This window comes from Melospiza georgiana, chromosome 12, assembly GCF_028018845.1.
Source record: "Melospiza georgiana isolate bMelGeo1 chromosome 12, bMelGeo1.pri, whole genome shotgun sequence".
NCBI lineage: Eukaryota > Metazoa > Chordata > Aves > Passeriformes > Passerellidae > Melospiza > Melospiza georgiana.
The window spans coordinates 16,678,440-16,699,434 of record NC_080441.1 but is presented as its reverse complement, the minus strand read 5'-3'; the positions used below and the strand labels follow the sequence as shown (position 1 = coordinate 16,699,434).

General features: G+C 42.5%; 1 protein-coding gene across 2 annotated transcripts in view; it reads left to right on the top strand.

Moving 5' to 3' along the window:
* DCX (doublecortin) overlaps nt 1-20,995 on the top strand; it is an 84,524-nt gene that overhangs the window by 42,158 nt on the left and 21,371 nt on the right. For both annotated transcript variants that reach the window (XM_058032426.1, XM_058032425.1), the window contains exon 4: nt 16,645-16,747. In XM_058032426.1, the coding sequence (XP_057888409.1) occupies nt 16,645-16,747 (103 nt within the window). The remainder of the gene's footprint in view (nt 1-16,644; nt 16,748-20,995) is intronic.

The window sequence follows — 20,995 nt, the reverse complement described above, 5'->3', positions numbered from 1 at the left end:
GTGTTATCAGAGGAGTTTGAGCAAACAGCTCTTGAAAGGTTCAATCTCTGATCCTTCCACACTGTGGTTTCCAGCACTGAGCCCTTTTGCAATGTCAGCAGCACCTGACAGCAAATATCCAGCCAATAATTATGGTCAGCTTTGACACAGCGAAGTGTAAATCTTGTGTCTGGTGAGGCGTGAGTGTCAGAACACGGTCTGCACAATAGCCAAAGGCAGTGCAAATTGTAATTAAAAGCATTTAATTTAAGTTAATCTTCATTAGAAACATAATTATGTCCGCACACAAATTGCTTCAATGCAATTGTCACAGTTGTAAATACCTAGTTCTATTAACCAGCTTTTCTTCAGGATAAACTGGCTGGGAGATTATCAACTGTTTCAGAGCAAAAACCCATTAGTGGATCTGTGGCACGTGTGTGTGTGTGGAATTAGACCAAACTCAGCATCTTTGTCCCTTCAGAGTGGGACCAGCTCACACATCCCCCAGGGCTCCAAATCATCCACTGTGCAGAGATGAGAGAGGATGCTATCTTGGAAGTTTATTAATTTATTAAAACTTGGCTGTAGAGAAGCAGAACAAATGGTCCTCCCCCAAAAACTTGGCTTTCCAAGGGATGTTTCATCTTCAATGGCACCAGCTTGTTCCTCTCTTGTAGGTTTGAGTATATGGGAAAAGTCCACTTTCCATGAAGTTTTCCTTTTCTAATCTGATTATCAATGAAATCTCCACATGGATTTGCTGTTCTGATGCGCACAGGAGAGCTGCAGGTTTAGGAGCTGTGTTCCATCAGCAATGTTCCTCTGCTGCTGCTCAGGTGGCACCTGCCAACCCATGTCTGGAATTCTCTCCCTCAGGTCCTTGATTGCCATGGGGATTTGGGCCTGATCCCTCTGGAATTGAGCAGGGAATTTCCCCAGTGGGGTCTGTGTGGTTGGAATCACATCTGCTGCAGAGGAGTGCACAATGTGACACACATGGGGCTCTGCTGAGGGCAGCCTGACCTGGATCCAGAGAAGGTTCAGAGTGCAAGATTTATCTTAGGAAAGGAACAATTCAGCCTTTTTCACTGCCTCAGGAAACAATGCTGTAGATACATGTAAGAAATCAAATAGCACTTGGGAGTTGAGTAAAAATAACCTTGTAAGTGGAGTTGAATGCTTGAAATGGATGTCCCACCAACACAGTTTGAAAGTAGAGGGAGTTTTTAACTCTTGTCAATGCTCTTCCCAATTAATCTGCACTGTTTCTGCTAATTGGCATGAATCTTGCCCTGTAATACCCATAGCAGAGATTTGTACAGAATCCATTGCTAATCCTATAAACTGGTGAGTTTGATAAAGTGGGTTGCTCTGGGCATTGCTAATTTTATTTCCATGCTTTCACTTGCTATCATTCATTAACCCCCAAACAGCAGGCTGGGCTGTGTACACAAACAAGAGAGCAACATCATCTTATTAGGGGCTGTAAGCATGAGTGGGAAATTACAGCACGATGAATATGTACACAATTCAAATGGGATCCCTTTTCTTGTGTGTTGCTATGATGCTACCTGCTGAGAAAACAAAACAAAAAACAAAACAAAACAAAAGAAAATCAAGTTGTCATCAGCACATTTAAAATTCAATCTAGTTCGGGGAAATTTTACATTGAATGGCGCAATTTTTCCCAGGTACCCAAGGCACCTCCAGGTGGGACACAGCTGCTGCTTGTGTCCCATTATTTGTTTCCCATTGTTCCAATTCTGCCCCACACACAGCTCCAGGAACAGCTCTCAAGCCTTGGTCTCAAGGGCTCAGACTTTCTCTCTGGGTGTGCTGCTCACCAGGAAAAGCCCAAAATTCCCCCAAATTTTGGGACATCTCTCATCAGCATTAGAGGAGCTGCAAAGGATGGAATTAAAGCACCCCAGGGCTCCTCAGAGATGTCCTTTAATGCAGAACTGCAGTGCATGGCTGCAGCACAATGGCAGACCTTACAAAAGTGATGCTTTATTTCTAATTCAATATAGGTGAGTTGAAATGGGATTAAATTGGCTCTTTAAATGGCATTAGAAAGGCAGAGGCTCATCATAAGATAAGACTTTCCAGATTTCCATTTGCATCCTGAAGAGAAGAAAAAAATCTGTTCTGGAAAAGACTGGGAACTTTTTCTGCCACTCACTGGCCTAAATCTTACACACAGTAGCCAGAATAGCATTCTTGTTATGAGTCAGTATGTTACTGTGATATAATGCTTAGTTCTATGACCACCTGATGGTCCTTAAATAAATGTATATTTACACATAATGTGTAAATATACATTTATACATTATAAATAAATGTATATTTATACAGTCTCCCAGTGAAGATCTGGTGCATCTCACTGAGTAACCAGGAGAGTTTGGTTTGCACACGTGGTCAGAACGCAGCTGAATAAAACTGTGAATTAATCAAACACACCCATGGACAATGGGTGCATCTACAGGACCAGATCAGAGAAACAAAGGAAAGGGACAGCAGAGTTCTCAGTAAAAACTGAAATATAAGTCAGCTAGGATAAACGAATTTAATATTTGCCTTGCTGTTGAAAAGACATGAAGCGGAGTTGTAAAGAGAATGTACCATTCATTATCTAAGGCTGATTTTCTAGGCAGCCGGTATTTTTCTTTTGTCTAAGAAGGTTGCCTTGGAACTAAAACAAGACAATAGTGTAGATTATGTATTCTCTGGGGGAAAGAAACAAAATATTTCGCCTGGACTACAAAGGGAGAAGAGTGTCAGGTTTTTAAAATTACTTTGGCATGTTTGAGTTCAAGACAGCAAAAGCAAAATGCTTGTTAAGCTGCTGTAGTGTGCAAGTATCATGGCTGAGCTGATGTTCCAGGAATTGACTGCACCAGCATGTTAATTGTCAGGACATGAGTCCCTAATTCTTTCATAAGGATGCTGGTGTGCTGCCTTATTTGGTTACAGATGTTGCACTGCCTGGGCACACAGGGGGAAATTAGAGAAAGTTGTTTTAGCACAGTGACATTTTAGTGAACTCCAGCGCCAAATTCCGGATGGAAATGTATGTTCTGAACAGGATTTCTTCAGAGACACCAGGGAAAGCACAACACTGGTTTTGTTACAACTACCTCTCTGCACTTATCCCTGCTATCCCAAGCCTCAGAAATGTTTTTCTGCAGTTCTTGAGCCCAGCTGGAATTGCAGACATTCAATATTTCTTAAAAAAGCTCAGCCCTGGCTGTCTGTGCTGGATGTTTATGGGAGTGCAGGAGCAAATGGAAATCACACCACTGAGGGGAGGGAGAGGCTGATACTGCTGGATTACCTGTCAGAAATGATCTGCCTCTGAGATGGAAGGGGAAGGCAGCAAAGGGAGGCTGTAAAACATTTCAGGGGGAAAAACTAAAAATACCAAGTTTCAGAAGTGCTGTCAGTGTAATCAGAGAGCAAAGCCCGAGTGATGCTCTGTGGAATTCTCCCGTGGATTTGCACCAAGAGGCTCCTGTGTCAGCATGGCCTTGGCCCTTCTATTTACATTCCTGCTCATGACTGCATCCTCAGCCTCTGTGCAATGCCTACATATCCGTTTATGTATAAGCAGCATTCCCATCGTGAGCAGACAACAAACCTCACTTCTTTCTTGGCATTCACAACAAAATTAAACTCTGAAACAAACAAAAAACTCCAGAATTACAAGCCCAACAAGACACCTGCATCTTTAAATGGGTGTTATTAATGTGTCAGCTTTGCTGAACCTGACAAAGGGTTATTTAAAATCCTTTTGTTTAACTGTAGTTGCAGAGTTTCTGATCACAGTCACAAAGAGGACTCAGAATGATTTGACCCAGGGCTGGTGGGCACATAATGGAGATCAGAACCTGACTCAAAACCTGCCAAGGAACAAGAAACTCTTTTGTGCAGATGTGAGGTGTAGGAGCACTGGGGGTTAGGATGGTCAGGATGGTCAGGATGGACAGAGATCTCTGGAGCCAGGGCTTGGAACTTGTGGATTATTGCATTTATTGCAAAGGGCCTGGGTGCAGGGCCCTGCTGGGAGCTGCCAAACACAGCTCAGAGCAGCAAAGAGAGAAGAGAGGGGGAGAGAGGATGAGAGGCTGAGAGAGCAAAAGGGTAAGAGAGTAAAAGGGGTAAGAACGTGAGGTTCCCATTCCAATACCATAAATCTTCTTCTGTGTTGAATATTCTGATTCTCACTAACCAATCTAGTACAATGCTATACAAATCCTATAACATTTACATACGCCCTATAAGAATCACTGCATTACTATACTGTGTTACATTTTAAACCCTAAAAACTCCTCTTTGGACCCCTTCTGCCAAGCTGGCAGGGTCTGCTCTGACCCTTGGGCCTGTCTGCAAGCAGAGGGTGTTGTTTCATCAAAAGGGAATTACCTTCAGCTGGCCACCCCATTGTTTTCCAGTTGTTCAGTAACTGAGGGATCTCAAAGCTTGCTTTCATTTCAATCTCGCTTATAGTTTCCATATTCTCAAAATCTTTTGCCAGACAATCATATTTGTAAGGCTCTCCTGTTTCATCTTCCCCAACATCCAGGATCAGCAGGAAGGGTCAGGGGAGGAAAGAATCTACAATATCCACCCCAGGCAAGGTGAAGGACACTGTGAGGTGCCCCCTGTGCTCATTCCTGCCTCACAGCAGAGTGCCAGGGGGGATGCCAGCTCAGCCCATGCCTGAGGCAGGACAGGGAAGCACTGTGGGGCAGATGCCAGGCTGGTGTCCTGCACACCAGCAGAAAGGATCCATTTACCATGGAAATGACACGCAGTCTCTAAGGATGGGAGCTGGGAAGAGCTGGAGAGGGAAGGATGGGTGAAGAGCTGAGGAATTCATGCAGACAGAGTTAAAAATCCTGATGCATCATTCCTGTGGTTCAAACAAGCAAAGCAACCCCCAATTATCCCAGGGAGTGCACAAAGGGAATGTCAGGGAGTGCAGCCATCTGCAGCAGGCTGATCTGGGAGCCCTGCAGCCACCTCTGCACCATTCCAGGGCTGAAATGTGCTGTTTCCTAGAGATTGGCAAAGAAACAGACACACTTCTGCTTGTAAGTCTCTGGCCACCTCCTGTTTCCATCATACATCTCTTGGGGGAATCTCATAGCAATTAGTTTCTAATTGCTTCAGTAGTCTACAACTGATTTGATGAGAAATGCCATGCAAATGTAGTGGCTCTTGCATGTTTCACAGGAGCAGAAATTAATTGCATCATAATTTTAAAAACCCATGTTCTTTCCATTCCCCCTTTTCTTCCACCACATAATATTTTATATTGCAAAAAAGAAAGGTCAAATATTACAAAGTCATATTTTTGTTTCTCTAATCAGGCGCTCTTCTGCCACTGCTCAGTGGCACAGCTCCACCCTGATGAGCTCTGTGTGTTTATTACTGAGCTGTAATTTGAGTGGTTGCTCCCCAAAGCAGTGTGAGCCCTGTAATGCCTCTCCCAGGTGCTGTTTCGTTGGGGTAGGAAGGTTTTGACCTCCTGCCTTCTGGAATCCCTCCAGTAAATCAACTGCATCTTGGCATCATCTCCAAATGAAATCTGCTCGCCACGCAGCAGCGAGGAGACGTGAGGGGAGTGTAAAACAGGACAATTTTTCACTGCAGAAATACTTGAACTCACTCCAGACAATTATGCAGCCTGCCATTTTACACATCATCTATTTCACTATTCCTGCATCAATTATTCCATTAACGTTGCTGCATACTAAGCTAGAACCTGTCACTGGTCCTGCAAGCATAGAAGGGATGAAATACATTGCAAAAAAAAGAAAAAAAAGGTATTTTCATGTGAAAAGCTTTGGGACATCCATTTCAGCAGCCTCTCTACATGTGCTATAAAAAGTATTTTTATCTCCCAGCCTGCTTAACACTGTTAATTTCTACCCTAATATGGTTTAGCTCAGGATATAAAGCTGAATTTTCCACTACTCTGTTCTCTGTCAGCTGAGTTGAAAAGACCTGTTAATTAGATAAAAAAAAATAATAGCTTTATTCAAAGATTAACAGAAATTAGGGTGAAAACAAAACTCTTCTGATAGGGAAGGGATATGCATTAGCTGTAAATTCAGGATATCTCCCAAAACACAAAGAACAGGTTCAGACTTGTAATTAAGGAAGAAAATTTAGCTCCCTGGAAGGAACAGCTTGATAACAATTGTTACTTTCCTTTAGATTTCATGTAGCATCTGTTACAATTTAATTTTTAAAGGCCGCCATTTTTAATTCCCATTAATCTGCAGAATTAACACTGTGATAAAGATCCTGGCAAACATTGAAATTTAACGAGTCAAAATGCCTCTAGGAGCCTTTACAGAATATTTAAAGAATTGAGCAACAGCACTGATGCTTTGGGTGAGATGAAATGCAAAGCCAGTGTTAATTAGACACAGACCAGTTGCATCTTCCCTTAATTCAAGAATTTGGCTGACTTGGATCCATAGGCTGTAAATTAATTTATACTGCTGGAGGATGGGACATTTGTCCCTCGCTAGGTTTGTAGATGTATTAGGAAGGTTTATTTAGTATTGTATTTGTAGGGCACCCCTGACCAAGGCAGGAATGATGCATCTGACTCCATGTTCTCAGAAGGCGAATTTATTACTTTATTATACTATATTATATTAAAGAATACTATCCTATACTGAAGAATACAGAAAGGATACTTACTGAATGCTAAAAAGACAATAATGAAAACTCCTGACTCTTTCCAGAGTCCTGACACAGCTTGGCCCTGATTGGCCAAAGAGTGAAAACAACTCGCAGCAGAAACCAATGAAACAATCACCTGTGGGTAAACAATCTCCAAACACATTCCACACCAGCACAACACAGGAGAAGCAAATGAGATAAGAATTGTTTTCCTTTTCTCCTTCCCAGGAGAAAAATCCTGGGCAAAGGGATTTTATCAGAGAATGTGAATGCCACAACTTAGAGATTGAACACTTCACACTGGTGTCTTTTTTCCATGAAGGTTGATAGAAGGAAGTAAAAATGTCATCTCCTCAGCATGTCCCTCGATGGGGATGTGTGTAGGATTTCAGAGATGTAAAAAACAGAGGGGCAAACCCTGTACCTGTGCCCAGGCCCCTCCCAAAGGGGGGCACACACATCCCAAAGGACTGGGGCACACGCACTATACCTGTGTCTGCCCTGGGTTGGGAAACCCAGGATGGCACACATGAGTCCGAAAACATTTGCCAAAGTGCCAAATAATATTGAGGGAAAGCATTTATCCTGTTACTCTCTTGATTTATTGTGTCTTGTTGGGTTTTTTTTTATTTTTTATTGCCACTCTTGAAAAGAAGGTGACGTAGGCCAAACAAGGCCAGGCTGCTGTGTCTTTTTGAGTGAGATTTGTGAGGTTTTTGTGACTTACTCAATCCTACCCAACATATTCTGTCTATCACAAGTGCCAAGGAGGACGAGGGTGTCCCTTAGAAGTGTGTCAGTGTGCTGCTGTGCCAGGAGAGACACAGCCAGTGCAGAATTTGCTCCTCCAGAGGAATCCTGAAGCCTGACTCAAACTGAAATGTCCCCAAACTCTCCTGATGCCCTGATAAAAACAACCAGTCTGACTCTCATTTCTCCCCAGCACCTATTTTGGAAGGAAGTTACTGATGTCAGCAGGATGTGGGACAACCTGAAATAACTCCATTTCTCAGAGGGGCTGCCTCAGTGAGTAAAGCACATCCACGTGTTACAGGGAAACGCATCAGTCATATTTGATGTCATTTCCTTTGTCACTCTGGGTGACTACTGAGGACAGAATTTTCTCTCATGTCTCTTTACACCCCATCACAGTGGATGTAGGAACAAATACAGCTATTTTGTGTAATCCCAATTTTCCCAGAACTTTATTTGTGCTGGGATGCTGCCCTGTCCTCCTATGGCTTTGTGCTGGGCAGCAGCTGGGAAGAAGGGTGGGTTTAAAGACATTGGATTTCCCTCTGGAAATGGAAATGTATGGATACATCACTTTTGTCCCAAAGCACTCCATGCTGCCACAGAGTGCTGTGTTTGTGTTGTAAGCAAGGATTTATTTCCCAAAATCTCATCACTGGCAGTGCCTGATTCAAGAGAGACCTGCACAAAGCTGAACAACAGCCTTTCCCTTTTGTGAAACTGTGCACAACAGGACAGCAACAGCTATAGATTTTAGGGTTTTTTTGGAGTTGGAAATCCCATTAATGGATATTCCAGCATCACCTTTACAGGCTCTGTGTCCTTACTTTCAAGGCTCCCATTTCTATTAGTCTTGCTTGACCTTGGCCATGTACTTGTGCTACTTCCAAAGTCTCTGCTGCTCTTCTGTCATCCAAAACTACAGTTTCCTCTCAAGAGTGATGATGGGATGCTGATTAGGATGCAGTTTTCTGAATTGCTAAGTGTTACCTGTTCTGGGGCTATTTGTGCTGGCAATCTCTCCTTTCAAAGTCAATCTGTCACCCAGAATTCCTCATTTTATGGTTTTCCAATGGAGAAATGGTAATGTTTTATATATTGGTGTGCATGGCTGTGCTCTTTGTTCCCCCAAACTTCACAGCACGTTTATCTCAGCGTAATACCCTCATGAATGCAAGAGCAAGCCTTTCTTCTGCTTAAAAAGAATCAACAGCCTGAATATCTGTTTCACAGTCTCCTCCATATGTATAGGCAAGGGGGATAACAAACTAACCTTTCTCCCAGAGGCTAATTGGATTTCACACAGTTTGGAAGCACCACTAATTCATCAGAGATATTAAAATTCAGCTTTTACATTCCTACTGGGTAGCTTGGCTGTTGACCTCCCTCCCTCCTGCTTTCTGTTCCATTCTGCTTCAAACTTACCCATTTCCAGTACTTAGATAAACAGGCCCTGTGTGCTGCAGCCCCTTGAGAGCAGCATTTCTTCATGCATGAACTCTTACAAGCTGCTGTGGACATACATGCATGAATATTCCTTATTCCACTTAAATAAGCATCACAAATGCTTATCCTAGAAATAAAGCATATTGGTCAGGAGCTGGTGTCCCTACTCTGGTTCAGCTGCCTCATAAAGTGGATGTAATCAGTCATGATCAACCTGCTGGAGTCATGCAGCCTAATTTAGAGAATCTGCATTTTTCAGCAGCAAAAAGGTGTAAAGATTCCTTCTGGTGTCAAAGGAAACATTTGATGGTCTTGACTGGCCCAGAACTTTCTCTTCTGTAGGTGAGAAAGGAAGAGAAAACACCTCTGCAGGAAAGAGGAGTTTGATTGTTTCAATCAAACCGTGTAGGTAGGGCCTGAATGGTCTCTGTGAATGCAAGAAAAAGCTGAGATCTCTGAATAATGCATGAAGGAATGGGAAAGAAATCTCTGCGTTTCTATTGAGAGGTCACAGAGAAACCCAGATGGCAGAGGTGACTTCTCCTGCCCTTGATGGTGCCTCACAGGAGTGAGGGGACAGCATGGCCATGGTCTGGCCAGGTCTCCACGTGGACATTTGGTGGCACAGGGGGGCAGAGATGGAAGAACAGGTGACAGAGCCCCTTCCCTCACTGCTGGGTGGCTCAGAAAGGGCTCCCCAAAGTGCAATTAAAATATTTGTGTCACACAGGCTGGGCATGCAGGAGTGCTCTGGGTCCACTCTGCAATGTTCATATTTGTGCTTTTCCTGCTCCTCTTTTTATTGCTTATCAATTTTAAGTAGTATTATTTTTTCCAGGAAAGCAGATAAGTAATTCTCTTTCTGTGAATGCAAATGTGGAAACTATTGAGTGGGTGTGTGCATACTTTAAAGAAATAATTGAATCCAAACATGTCTTATTTTTAAATGCAGGAAACCAGAATCTAATAAAATGTAAATCAATTCAGTGTCTGCTTTGGGCTTGCAGTCTTCAGACTGTTAAAAAGAAAAATGCATTAAGTGCTGAGCATTCCAATACCAACATATTTATTTTCCATTGCATTGCCTTAACCCTTCAGTCTTCTGAAATCTTTTTTCTTTGTGGGTGTGTGGTGAGGAGCTTGCTACCCATGTTCATCAATTCCCATATTCCTTCTGAATCTTTCTGTGGGTCACTCTGAGTGTGTTTGGTGTGGGCTTTGCTGATTGCAGACACCCAAGTGACACATCATAAAGCGCAATTTCCTTTGTGATGTAGGGCTTTGGCTCCTCAGACCTGAAACAAGCAGGCCACAGCCAATCTGACTTGGAGTCCAGCTGATGGAGGGTAAATAAATCCCTGAGATTGCTGATGTGAGTTAAAACAGAGTTTAAAGAGGTTTTAGTGTCATTTTCAGCTCAGTGAGGTCTTGATGCCTGTCTGGCTGCTGGTCTGACTTGCTCAGCTCAGTGCTGAGAGAGAAAGGACAGGAGCAGGCACCTATAGCACATTATTGTATTTATCTGATTATTGGACGTGTTCAATTTTACAGCACTTATCAAAGCAGCCTAGACAAGAAAAGTGTGTCTTAATTCATCTCTGTTCTTGCAGGCATGCAATTGTCTTCTGGGGTCTTTTTGGCCCTTTTTTGGCTTTTTCTGTAGACAGTTTTCCCCCTGTTCTGGCCTTTGGAAGCCTACAAGCTGAAGAACTGTGATGATTTAAAGAAAGCAAGTGGAGATCTGTTATCTTTGAACATAACCATTAGATTTGCAGAAACTTAGGGACTTTGAAGCTACTTATGTGCTTATCACTGTTCTGCTGCCTAAATTCCTAAATGGGAAGGAGATTGGAGAGAGATTGGTTTACAAAATAATTATGACTGAGGGAGAGACCTGAAAATAAGAACATTTTCTGTCTGAAAAGGAATCTTCTCTGAAGGATGAGGAGGATGGTTCAGCTCACCCTCTGTCACTGCTGTGCCCATGATTGTCCTGGAGTGACAGTGAAGGACAGTGAGGGACAGTGTCCATTACCTGTGAGGGACAGGGAGGGGCTGAGAGGGGCAAAAGGAGCTGGGGAATCCCAACCCTTCAAAGCAGCCCAGGCTCTGCACTGCTGGGCGTTAAAGATTGCAATGCAAGATGTTTTCTATTACCATCTGCATAGCAGATTACCTTTGTCAAGTGGGCAGTTTGCCTTATCTCTCTCTGAGTGACCACAATCACTCCTCCCTTGGGAGGGGACATTGCTGATAACAGCTACTGAATGTCCCTGCATGGCTGATAAGAACTACAGCATCCCATTGGGCGATGGGAGCCCAGAGGGAGGAGCCAAGCATTCCTGCCTGGATATAATCTGGAGATTCTGGAACACCAGCACGGCTTCTCCACTGGATTCCCCAGAGGAACAGCAGCTGCCTCTCCTTCCACTGGATCTTCAGAGGAAGAATCCATCCTTCTCTACAGGATCCCTGCTCCAGCAGAACCACCCCTGACACTGCAGGAGGGCTGAGCCACAATTCCAATGGGACTGCTGCCAGCACCCTGACCCACAGGGTGTCAGGTTGGGTTCTGACTCTGTCAGTGTTGTTCTAGTGTACTGCATTGTTTATTTTATCCTTTTGTTTTTCTTTTTCCTGTTAAAGAACTGTTATTTCCTGCTCCCATATTTTTGCCTGAGAGCCCCTTAATTTAAAATTTATAGGAATTTGTAGGGGTGGGGAGGGTTTACATTCTCCATTTCAGGGGAGTCTCCTGCCTTCCTTAGCAGACTCCTGTCTTTCCAAACCAAGACACTGGGTGATTCAGGCTGAGGCTGAAGTCCTCAAACTTTTGATTTCTAATTCTTTTTAATTGTTTTATTTATTAATAAATCACAGTTTCTGAATAGTGCTGCTGCCTCCTGGAGGAAGCTGGGGACAGCCAGTTGCTCTGAGCTGGGCCAGTGTAGATCCTGTGGTTTTACTGCTCCTTTTCCAGGTGAACTCAGAATTTCTGGCATTTCAGCAAGCTGTAAGCTCACATACAGGGATATGTGTGTGAGGCAAACTCCATTTTGTCAAAATCCTGAAAAATGCTTAGTTCTACAAGTGCTGTATTAAAATGAGGCAGGGGCTCAGCAGCTCTCACAAGGCTGCAGCTTTTCCTCTCTGCAATTAAAATTGCTGCAGCAGGCACTGATGGACTCTCACTGCAGAAACCCCAGCTAGGCTGCCCTCTCAGGGAAGCTTTTTCTCATAGAAGCAGAGAAGGATTTAATTTAACAAGGAAAACCTAAGGAATTGCAAACTAATCTCTACAACCTTCTATTTCTTCCATAATATATATTATAAGGGTTTTTAAAGATCAGACCTTGGCACAAAGAAAAATGCTACCGTCAGACCTGTTAGGAATAATGACTTTGTAAGAAATAAATTTGTGCCTCATTGACTGGGCTGTGAAGATATGATTTCCTTCTTTGGAATTGCTTAAGCTACAGGAATTGGAGAGTAAACATTTCATGCAGTATGATCCTTTCCCAAGTCAATATTGTCCCTTCAGTGCTGAATTTCAAATTCAATATTATCCTTCCTTAAACAAAGGCATGCTTGGAAATCAATGTTATTTACCTTGTCTACTGTAGCCATAAACACCAGTTTAATTTTTTTATTATAGATGAGAATGCTTGGAGACTGAAAACTGCAGAAAGACAAATTCTTCCTATTTTGCTGATTCCTGGTGTCATTGCTGAGGGTGCATGACAACAGCCACCAACAAAATCACCATTTTCAAGTGGCAGCATTGCTCCTTGCACTATCTGGCTACTATTGGGTTTTTGTCCCGTGCTTTAATAAATTTATAATGAAAAGGAAAACACAGCGTTACAAAAAATATTTTCAGGTTGTCATCTGGGGTAAATTTTTTATTGTTATGAGCCTTTCAGGGATTTTTTTTTCATGGTGTTCCAGGTGAATTATTGGATATAATTAGAGTTATAGATCCAAGTAAGCTAAAGCAGAAAATATTCTTTCAAAAAGAAAAGTCTACACTGCTTGGGGGGAGACTTGTACTACATTTGTTTATCTATCTATCTATCTATCTATCTATCTATCTATCTATCTATCTATCTATCTATCTATCATCTATGTATTTATTTATCTATGTATTTATTTATTTATGTAAATGGAGGAAACATCAGAAAAAAGACTTCTGAAGAATGCAGAGAAGACCAATAATGTTATTTGGGAGTCACTAAAAGCCTCTCCAACATTACTGCAGGCAGAGGTTTGGCCTTGCCTGTCAAGAACAACCCTTAAACGTTCCATACTTGTTAATGAGGTCTCAAACCAGTTATCCCAGCATGGCCCCACTTCCCAGCTTCATGTCCTGTAGGGATGAGCATATCCAAGGCTTTTTCCTGGTGGGTTTCTTTTTTCCATTTTCCTTTTTCCATGCCCCCCTCAGTCAAGCTGGCTCTGGTGCTCTCAGATCCAGCAGAGTAATCACATTTTTTCCCAAAGAAAGTTTACTCCAGTGGCTTCCTGAGGGCAGGAACCCATCTGGGATGTGTTTCAGGACAGTGATCAAGGTCTGGGGTTGAATAAACAAAAGGTAAATAGAAAATACCACACACGTGGTGAACATAAGCAACAGAGCTACAGGCCCCATAGCACAGAAGCCCAGATATTTTCTGAATTTTGCAATGTTTTGCACTATTTAAGGAGACTAGGATTGGGTTTTGGCTGTCCTTTCTGCTGTGTTTTGGTGAGCTCTGAGTAGTGGAAGTTACAACAAGAAACCAAAAAGGAACAAATAGGGCGAAGGCAGAAGTGATTGTTTCCTTAATATTCAGAGTTCAGCAGGTAGATTATTGAATTCTCTACCAGCCTCCAGTGCTCACCAGCTGTTCATAACTAATTATATTATATTATATTATATTATATTATATTATATTATATTATATTATATTATATTATATTATATTATATTATATATTAAACTATATTATATATTAAACTATATTATATATTATATATTTATATATATAATGTACATATTGTATATATTGTTTTATATATAATATATAATATTATATCTATAATATATATAATATTTATTATATACATAGATATGTATAACACTATTATTTTATATATATATTCTTTTATATATATATATAGCTATAACTACTGTGTGTATTTATGCACAATAACTGCTCTCTGGAGGGAGAGGCATGCAGAAAAGTGAATTGCAAGTGTCTCTGTTTGAAATGTAGTCAGGTTCCTGTCCTTGGACACTCTGGGACTTCTCCATTGCATTTGGACCCTTGGATCTGAAGATTTTATTGATTGCCTGGATTTTGTTTTTGCTCAGGGTGGCTGTGGGAAGTCAAGGACAAAATCCACATTTGGACTTCTGACCTGGAGACAACAAAAGCATCTGTGGGCCCTTTCTGATGTCATGCAAAAGGCTGGGAAATTTCTGAAGCCTTTTGATCCAAGTTTAGATCACAGATTTAACTGCACAGTGGAGCAGAGCAACCCATAGGTCTTTTGAGTGGCACAAGCGTGGTACTTAGCATTCAGATGGGAACTGGTGTGCTGAGCCAAACCCAATTATTTGCAAATGAACCAGTGCCACACATCCTCAGGGGGAGGGCTATAATACCAAGTGCTGGTTTGAAATGTCATCTTTTCTTTGGGAGAATTCTCTATAGATGAAGTTAGCTATTTTCAATCTAATTTTAGACAATCAAAAATAGGAATTCACTGGAGTTAGCAGAGGAAATGTTAACTCTGATCATCAGAGCCACAGCAGATTTCAGCCTGCTCCATTTTGAAAGTCATGACAATGTGAAAAAAAGGCTTTTCACTAAGGTTTGGCATTGTAACCAGAGCTGGCACTCATGGGCAGTGCTTTAATGATACATTATACTAACCAGTGTGAAATACTGAGCCTTATTAAGATAGCCAAAAGCCTTCTTTAGAGCTGATTTATTAGAGCTTGAAATTAACTTTTCACAGTCCAGCTCCAAGAGATCGGTAGATAGAGAAGCTCAGCTCTGCCTCCAGTGAGTTCCCCATGGTTATCTCCAGTGCTCTCTGCAGTCCCTCTGAGTGCCCAGACATGGCAAAACACTGCTCAGCAGCAGCAACAGCAGCAGCAGCTCTCAGCCTCTCTCCTCCATTGCAAACACCAGAGCTGACCCTGGGCTTGCTTGGAATGATTTCCTGGGAAAGTGGAGCTTTGGGAAGCCACCCTGGGCTCTGCTGGGTGCTCAGGTGTGTGGCTGCCCCAGGCTGGCTCTGCTGGAGCTGTTCCACACTGGGGTGGTTGCAGATGAGCATCTGTGCTGCTCCTGACACAACTGTTGGTCAGGATATCTGGGATATCAGGATATTGTTAGGAATTGCCGTGTTAAAGCAAGTCCATAATCTGCACATCTCTGTTTGTGACCGTGTTCACAGGGGTCTGAGGATGAGGGAAGAGATGAGGATCTGACTCCATGTTTCAGAAGGCTTGATTTATTATTTTATGATATATATTACATTAAAACTATACTAAAAGAATGGAAGAAAGGATTTCATCAGAAGGCTGGCTAAGAATAGAAAAAGAAGAATGATAACAAAGCTGTTGTCTCGGACAGAGATTCTGAGCCAGCAGACTGTGATTGGCCATTAATTAGAAACAACCACATGAGACCAATCCCAGATGCACCTGTTGCATTCCACAGCAGCAGATAATCATTGTTTACATTTTGTTCCTGAGGCCTCCCAGCTTCTCAGGAGGAAAAATCCTAAGGAAAGGATTTTTCATAAAAGATGTCTGCGACATCTGTTAGCTGAAAATGGGGAGGAGCTCCCAGCTGATGGGATTTTAAAGTAGAATGCAATATGGAGATTGTTTACCCAGAGTGATCGTGTTTTGTTCCCTTGGCCTGTCAGGCCCAGGTATGTGTGTGTGAATTGGGACTGTTGGGGGACAGTCATGACATTCTGGGCAGTGTGTGCAGAGCTGAGTGTTGGGAAGGATGAAAGTTTGACAAGAAAGTCTCGCAGATATGTGTGCTTGGCAGAAAGATTTTTAATGTAGAATCTGAAGAAGGAATAGAGATGGAAGCAAGTTTTTATATTGAAGAAAAGAATTGCTGAGCCAGTCTTACTGGATAACCAAGGAGGCAAAGGGTGTGTTAGTTAGAAGGGGTTTTTATGGCTTAGAGCAAAGGATAAACCCACCCCAAACAAGAAGATGCTTTTACCAAGCAGGAAGAGAGCACAGGCAAACAAGGCAGCAAATGTGGCAAGTAGAAAAAAGGTCTCAGAATTTTCCACTGCAAGAAAACTGAAAAACAACTTCTAGCTTCAACTGTAATGTACTAACTTTTAGTGACTGGAGAACAGTAACATGAATATGGTAATTATAGTAGTTATGACAGGCTATAGGTAAAAATTAAGGTATAGATTGGTTCTACTGTATTAAGATGCTCAGCAAAGAAAATGCATTGTAACCTAAACTAAGGGTCTCCAGGCCTGCCTGCAGCTGGAGCTGACAGCTGTAGGCACAGCTCTGTCACCCACAGCCCTGGATGCTGTAACTCTTGGATGGAATAAACTGCATTTTGGAGAGCTCCTGGAGTCCCACATCCCTCATTCAAGCTCTTGCAGCTGAATGCTTGGCAGATTCTGTTTAGATGTAATGTAACATAGTGTAACATAGTATAGAATAATGTAGTATAATAAAGTAATTAATTACCACTAAAATGCACGCCTCTGCTCTCTCTGCAGGTGACCTGTCTGCACGATTTCTTTGGGGATGATGATGTGTTCATCGCCTGTGGCCCCGAGAAGTTCCGCTATGCACAGGACGACTTTTCTCTGGATGAGAGTGGTAACGTCAAACCCACTCTGATCCTCTGCTGCACTGCCCTTCCCTGCTCCTGTCTGAGCTCAGTGCTGCAGGCTTCTGGTCTGCTTTATGAGACCCAGTACATGGAATTTAGCTCTAGGAATGTGTGTGACCGCGTTCACAGGAGTCTCAGGTTGAGGGAAGAGATCTGACTCCATGTTTCAGAAAGCTTGATTTATTATTTTATGATATATATTACATTAAAACTATACTAAAAGAATAGAAGAAAGGATTTCCTCAGAAATCTAGCTAAGAATAGAATAAGAAGGAATGACAACAAAGGTTTGTGGCTCAGACTCTCTGTCCAAGCCCAGCTGACTGTGATTGGCCATTAATTAGAAACATTCAACATGGACCAATCACAGATGCACCTGTTGCATTCCACAGCAGCAGATAACCATTGTTTACATTTTGTTCCTGAGGCTTCTCAGTTTCTCAGGAGGAAAAATCCTAAGGAAAGGATTTTTCATAAAAGATGTCTGCGACAAATATGTTTTCTGTTGACGGAGTGACAAAGCTATCCTTTGTCTCTTCAAAATAAAAGAAGCCCAGAAGTTTCTCTCTTTGAAAAAAGCCACTTCAGAGGCTATGGGGACATCATTTCAAACTTAAGGATAGCCAATTGGACAGAAGCTAAAAAGTCTCACTTGGGCAATTTACTAGAAATAGAAGTGAGGAAAGAAACTAATGGCTTTTGTGGGGGTTTTACCAAGAGCAAGAACCTCTTGCAACTGGCTTGGTTTTTTCTCTGTTTGTTATTTTGCCTTTTCTTAAACCTTTTTGTTTCCAACACTGCAACAGAAGCCATCCTGCTGATTTTTATGTCTCCAAGGGTAGCTGAGCTATCTTGGGTGTGTTATAGACCTCCTTCTTGAGCCAGAGCTTTCATAAGCTGAAAGCTCTGGCTCAAGAAGGCTGCTATAACACTTAACATCCTTTTGGGATACTTATCCAGTCAGCACTATTATAATCAGGCAAATACTGACTGAGGTATAGTCAGAATAAATTAAGTCCTAGAGCATTTTGACATTTACTGCAAAATCGCGGAGTGTTTATATTTTCAATTTTCTCCAGTCACATTCAGATAAGTGCATTTTTCTTGAGAGCTAATCATCCTTATGTAGACACATGCAAATTAAAAATGGAAACAAGAAACAGTTGAAAAAAAAAATCACATTTCCACTGCTTACTTCTGCTGTTTCAAAAAGCAGGGCAATAATTCCCTTTTTGGGGGCATGACTGGGACAGCACTGTTATTTTTCCTTGTTTCCAGTGCCAGCAGAAATCTGTAATAATGTGAGTCTCTGTGATCAGTTACACCATGAAATCTTTGATTTTACAGAGTATACAGAGATTACTTGTAGGCCTTACCACCCACCCCACCTGGCAACTCTACCCACCTGTCTGCAGGTGCCAGTGAGTGCAGCAAGAGGAAATTAGTGTTATTTTAACCATTTAAACAGAAAAAAATATGCTCTCCAAGCATCTAGGCACACTTCCCAAAGCTCTAGGTATGTTATGTGAGGAACACAAGCCTCATCCTGTCCTATAAACTGCAAACTGGCTCAGTATTGAGGACCAAAGAGGATTTTTGCTGGATGCCAGGAAGCCAAGCAGCCTCTAATCTCCAAACACTGACTTTTTTATTACTCCCTTGCAAGCCTGATTTTATTTTAGTGCTTCTAAAGTGCTTCTTTAGGTACTTTTGACCTGTGTACTCCAGATGAACCCATTTGATGGTCTTGGGGTAATTCAAAAGAAGCTTCCAAGGTTCAGCTGAGACTTTGCAGGAGAATAAAGCCTGTGGAAGTGATCAGTAAGCTGCGCCTCTCGTTGTTTTTCACCACTCAGCAGTTGAGTCAGCTCCACAGGGAGCTCCACGCTGGAAAACAGCTTGGATGCAGAACAACTGGATGGAAATCCCAGCCCTCTGCCTCCACTCCTGGGCACTGCTCACTTCTCCAGCTTGGATTTCTCTGGCAGGAGAAAGCCAAGTTTGCTGTTGGGAAGGCAGTGAGCAGCTCCAGAGGTGTTTTTGGAGGAGCCTTGCAGCTCCCAGGGAGCAGATGAGGAGCCCCAGCAGTGTTTCCCCATTGCACACCCATCACTCTTCCTCCTTCCATCCATTTGCTGCCAGGAGAGCCGCAAATCTTGAGGTTTTGCAGATGAGTGTCACTTCATAAAATCTCCTCTGTCATGGGGAAATTTCTCCTGCCTGTTTGGATGACACACTCCAGGATTGCTGGTTATTATGTTCACTCTGGCAGGACGTCAGGAAACAAAAAGAGAAGCAGCACAAGAGAGGATTATGTCATCTTTTTCCTCCTGGCTGCCCACCAGAGCTTCCACCCTCTAATCCTGCTCTGAGCACCTTCCAGAGGACATTGCTCTGTCCCTTTTGTACCCCCTGGTTTCAGCACTGTGGAAATGTCACACTTTGGTGACATTTAGAGGCCTTTTCACACCAAGCTCAGCACAGCCAGGTTTCCACCTCCTGCAAAAGCTCAGGGATTGCCTCTGACACTTGCCAAGGGCTGAGCTGGAGGAATTCCTCAGAGTCAGCCTTTCTGTGCTGGAAAATGCAAAGCCAGGTTTCCTTCCAAGGAATTACTCCCCTGGGAAGAGCATAAATTTGGAAGCTCTTGCAAAGACCTAACATGAAGTATTTTTACTTTTTTGGTTTATTTTGGTTTTTTTTTAGTGAGTAATTCAGGTGACTAAACACAGCTGCCTGACACCCTTTGAGTCCCCTCACAGCACCACTACTGCTCTTCATGTATAATATAGCCCCAAAAAATTGGGGCTATATTGGGGCTGGACCTCTACAAGCCTTTCAAGTGACATCATCAATGAGAATCCAAGTATTTTTGAAGAAAAAAACCCCACAACTTTTTCTATCCCTGATTTAGAATTTCCAAAATTAGTTTAGCAGGAGAGAAAATAAACTGACTGTAGGATTAATTCTTGCCATGCAGCATCCCTGGAGCACAAGGCCTCCTCTCCTGACATTTTTGTGCTGCATGGCCCAACAGCAAAACTCTCTCAAACCATCCAGAAGGAGCAGAGATGGAGCCTTGGCTGGCTGAGAATGAGCAAAGCCTGGGGAAAAATTGAAGCCAATTACATTTTCATAGATACACTGATATATAATTAAATAACACATACATTTAGGTCAGACAGCTTGATTTTGGTTAACCAATTATTTATCTGCTCTGTGCTGCCTTAATTCCTTTGGGGACTCCATTCTAGGGGGCCTCAGTGTGGAGCATGTGGGGCTGAGCTGAACTTTTCCATAAAAAAATGCCTGCATGTGGAACACGTAACTCACATCTGTAAAAAACACACATTTTTCACATCTTGGTGAGGACAAGCTGCTGGAGGAGATGAGGTGGAACCAGCTTGCATTTGACAAAAAGGAAATCCCTTTTTTATTGCCTTCTTCTTAACTGGGTTAAGTTAATAACTTGAGGGGTGGAAAGTTCCTTTTCTGTTAGCTCTCAATGTAAATAAAACCCAGTTCTGAAGATCAGGCCTGCCTGAAATCCTGGGACACGTGGAGGTTTGTTAGCATTTCAGTTCCCCTCTGCAGGACTCTGTGGATCATGTTTACATTTTCCCCTCTTCCTGGCCTATTTAGTTTTTAAGGAAGCACAGTTGGGGTCCTCATCTGATCACATCTTCCAGTACATAAATCTGCTGGGCTTGTTTGTACAAACCTTGCTGAAAGGGAGGAGTGGCCAGGACAGAGGATGTGCTTTGTAAAACCATTTTGTCTCCTTTGCTTTGTGCATCTGAAGAGTTGCAGCTTGTTGAGGACAGAAGAGGCAGGTTCCAGCTGGGTGAAAGCCTCCTGGGGCAGCTGCCCCATCTGCCACTTGGAGGCTTCATTTACAGCACACCATGAGCTGTTTGCTGGCTTTCTGCACCTGCAGGAAGGGCACTCATCATTCCTGGTACTGGATCTTCACGGGAGTGTAACCGTGTTCACAGGGGTCTGAGGATGAGGGAAGAGACGAGGATCTGACTCCATGTTTCAGAAGGCTGATTTATTATTTTATTATATATATTACATTAAAACTATATTAAAAGAATAGACAAAAGGATTTCACCAGAAGGCTAGCTAAGAATAGAATAGGAAAGAAGAATAATAACAAAAGCTTGTGTCTCAGACAGAGTCCAAGCCAGCTGACTGTGATTGGCCATTAATTACACACAACCACATGAGACCAA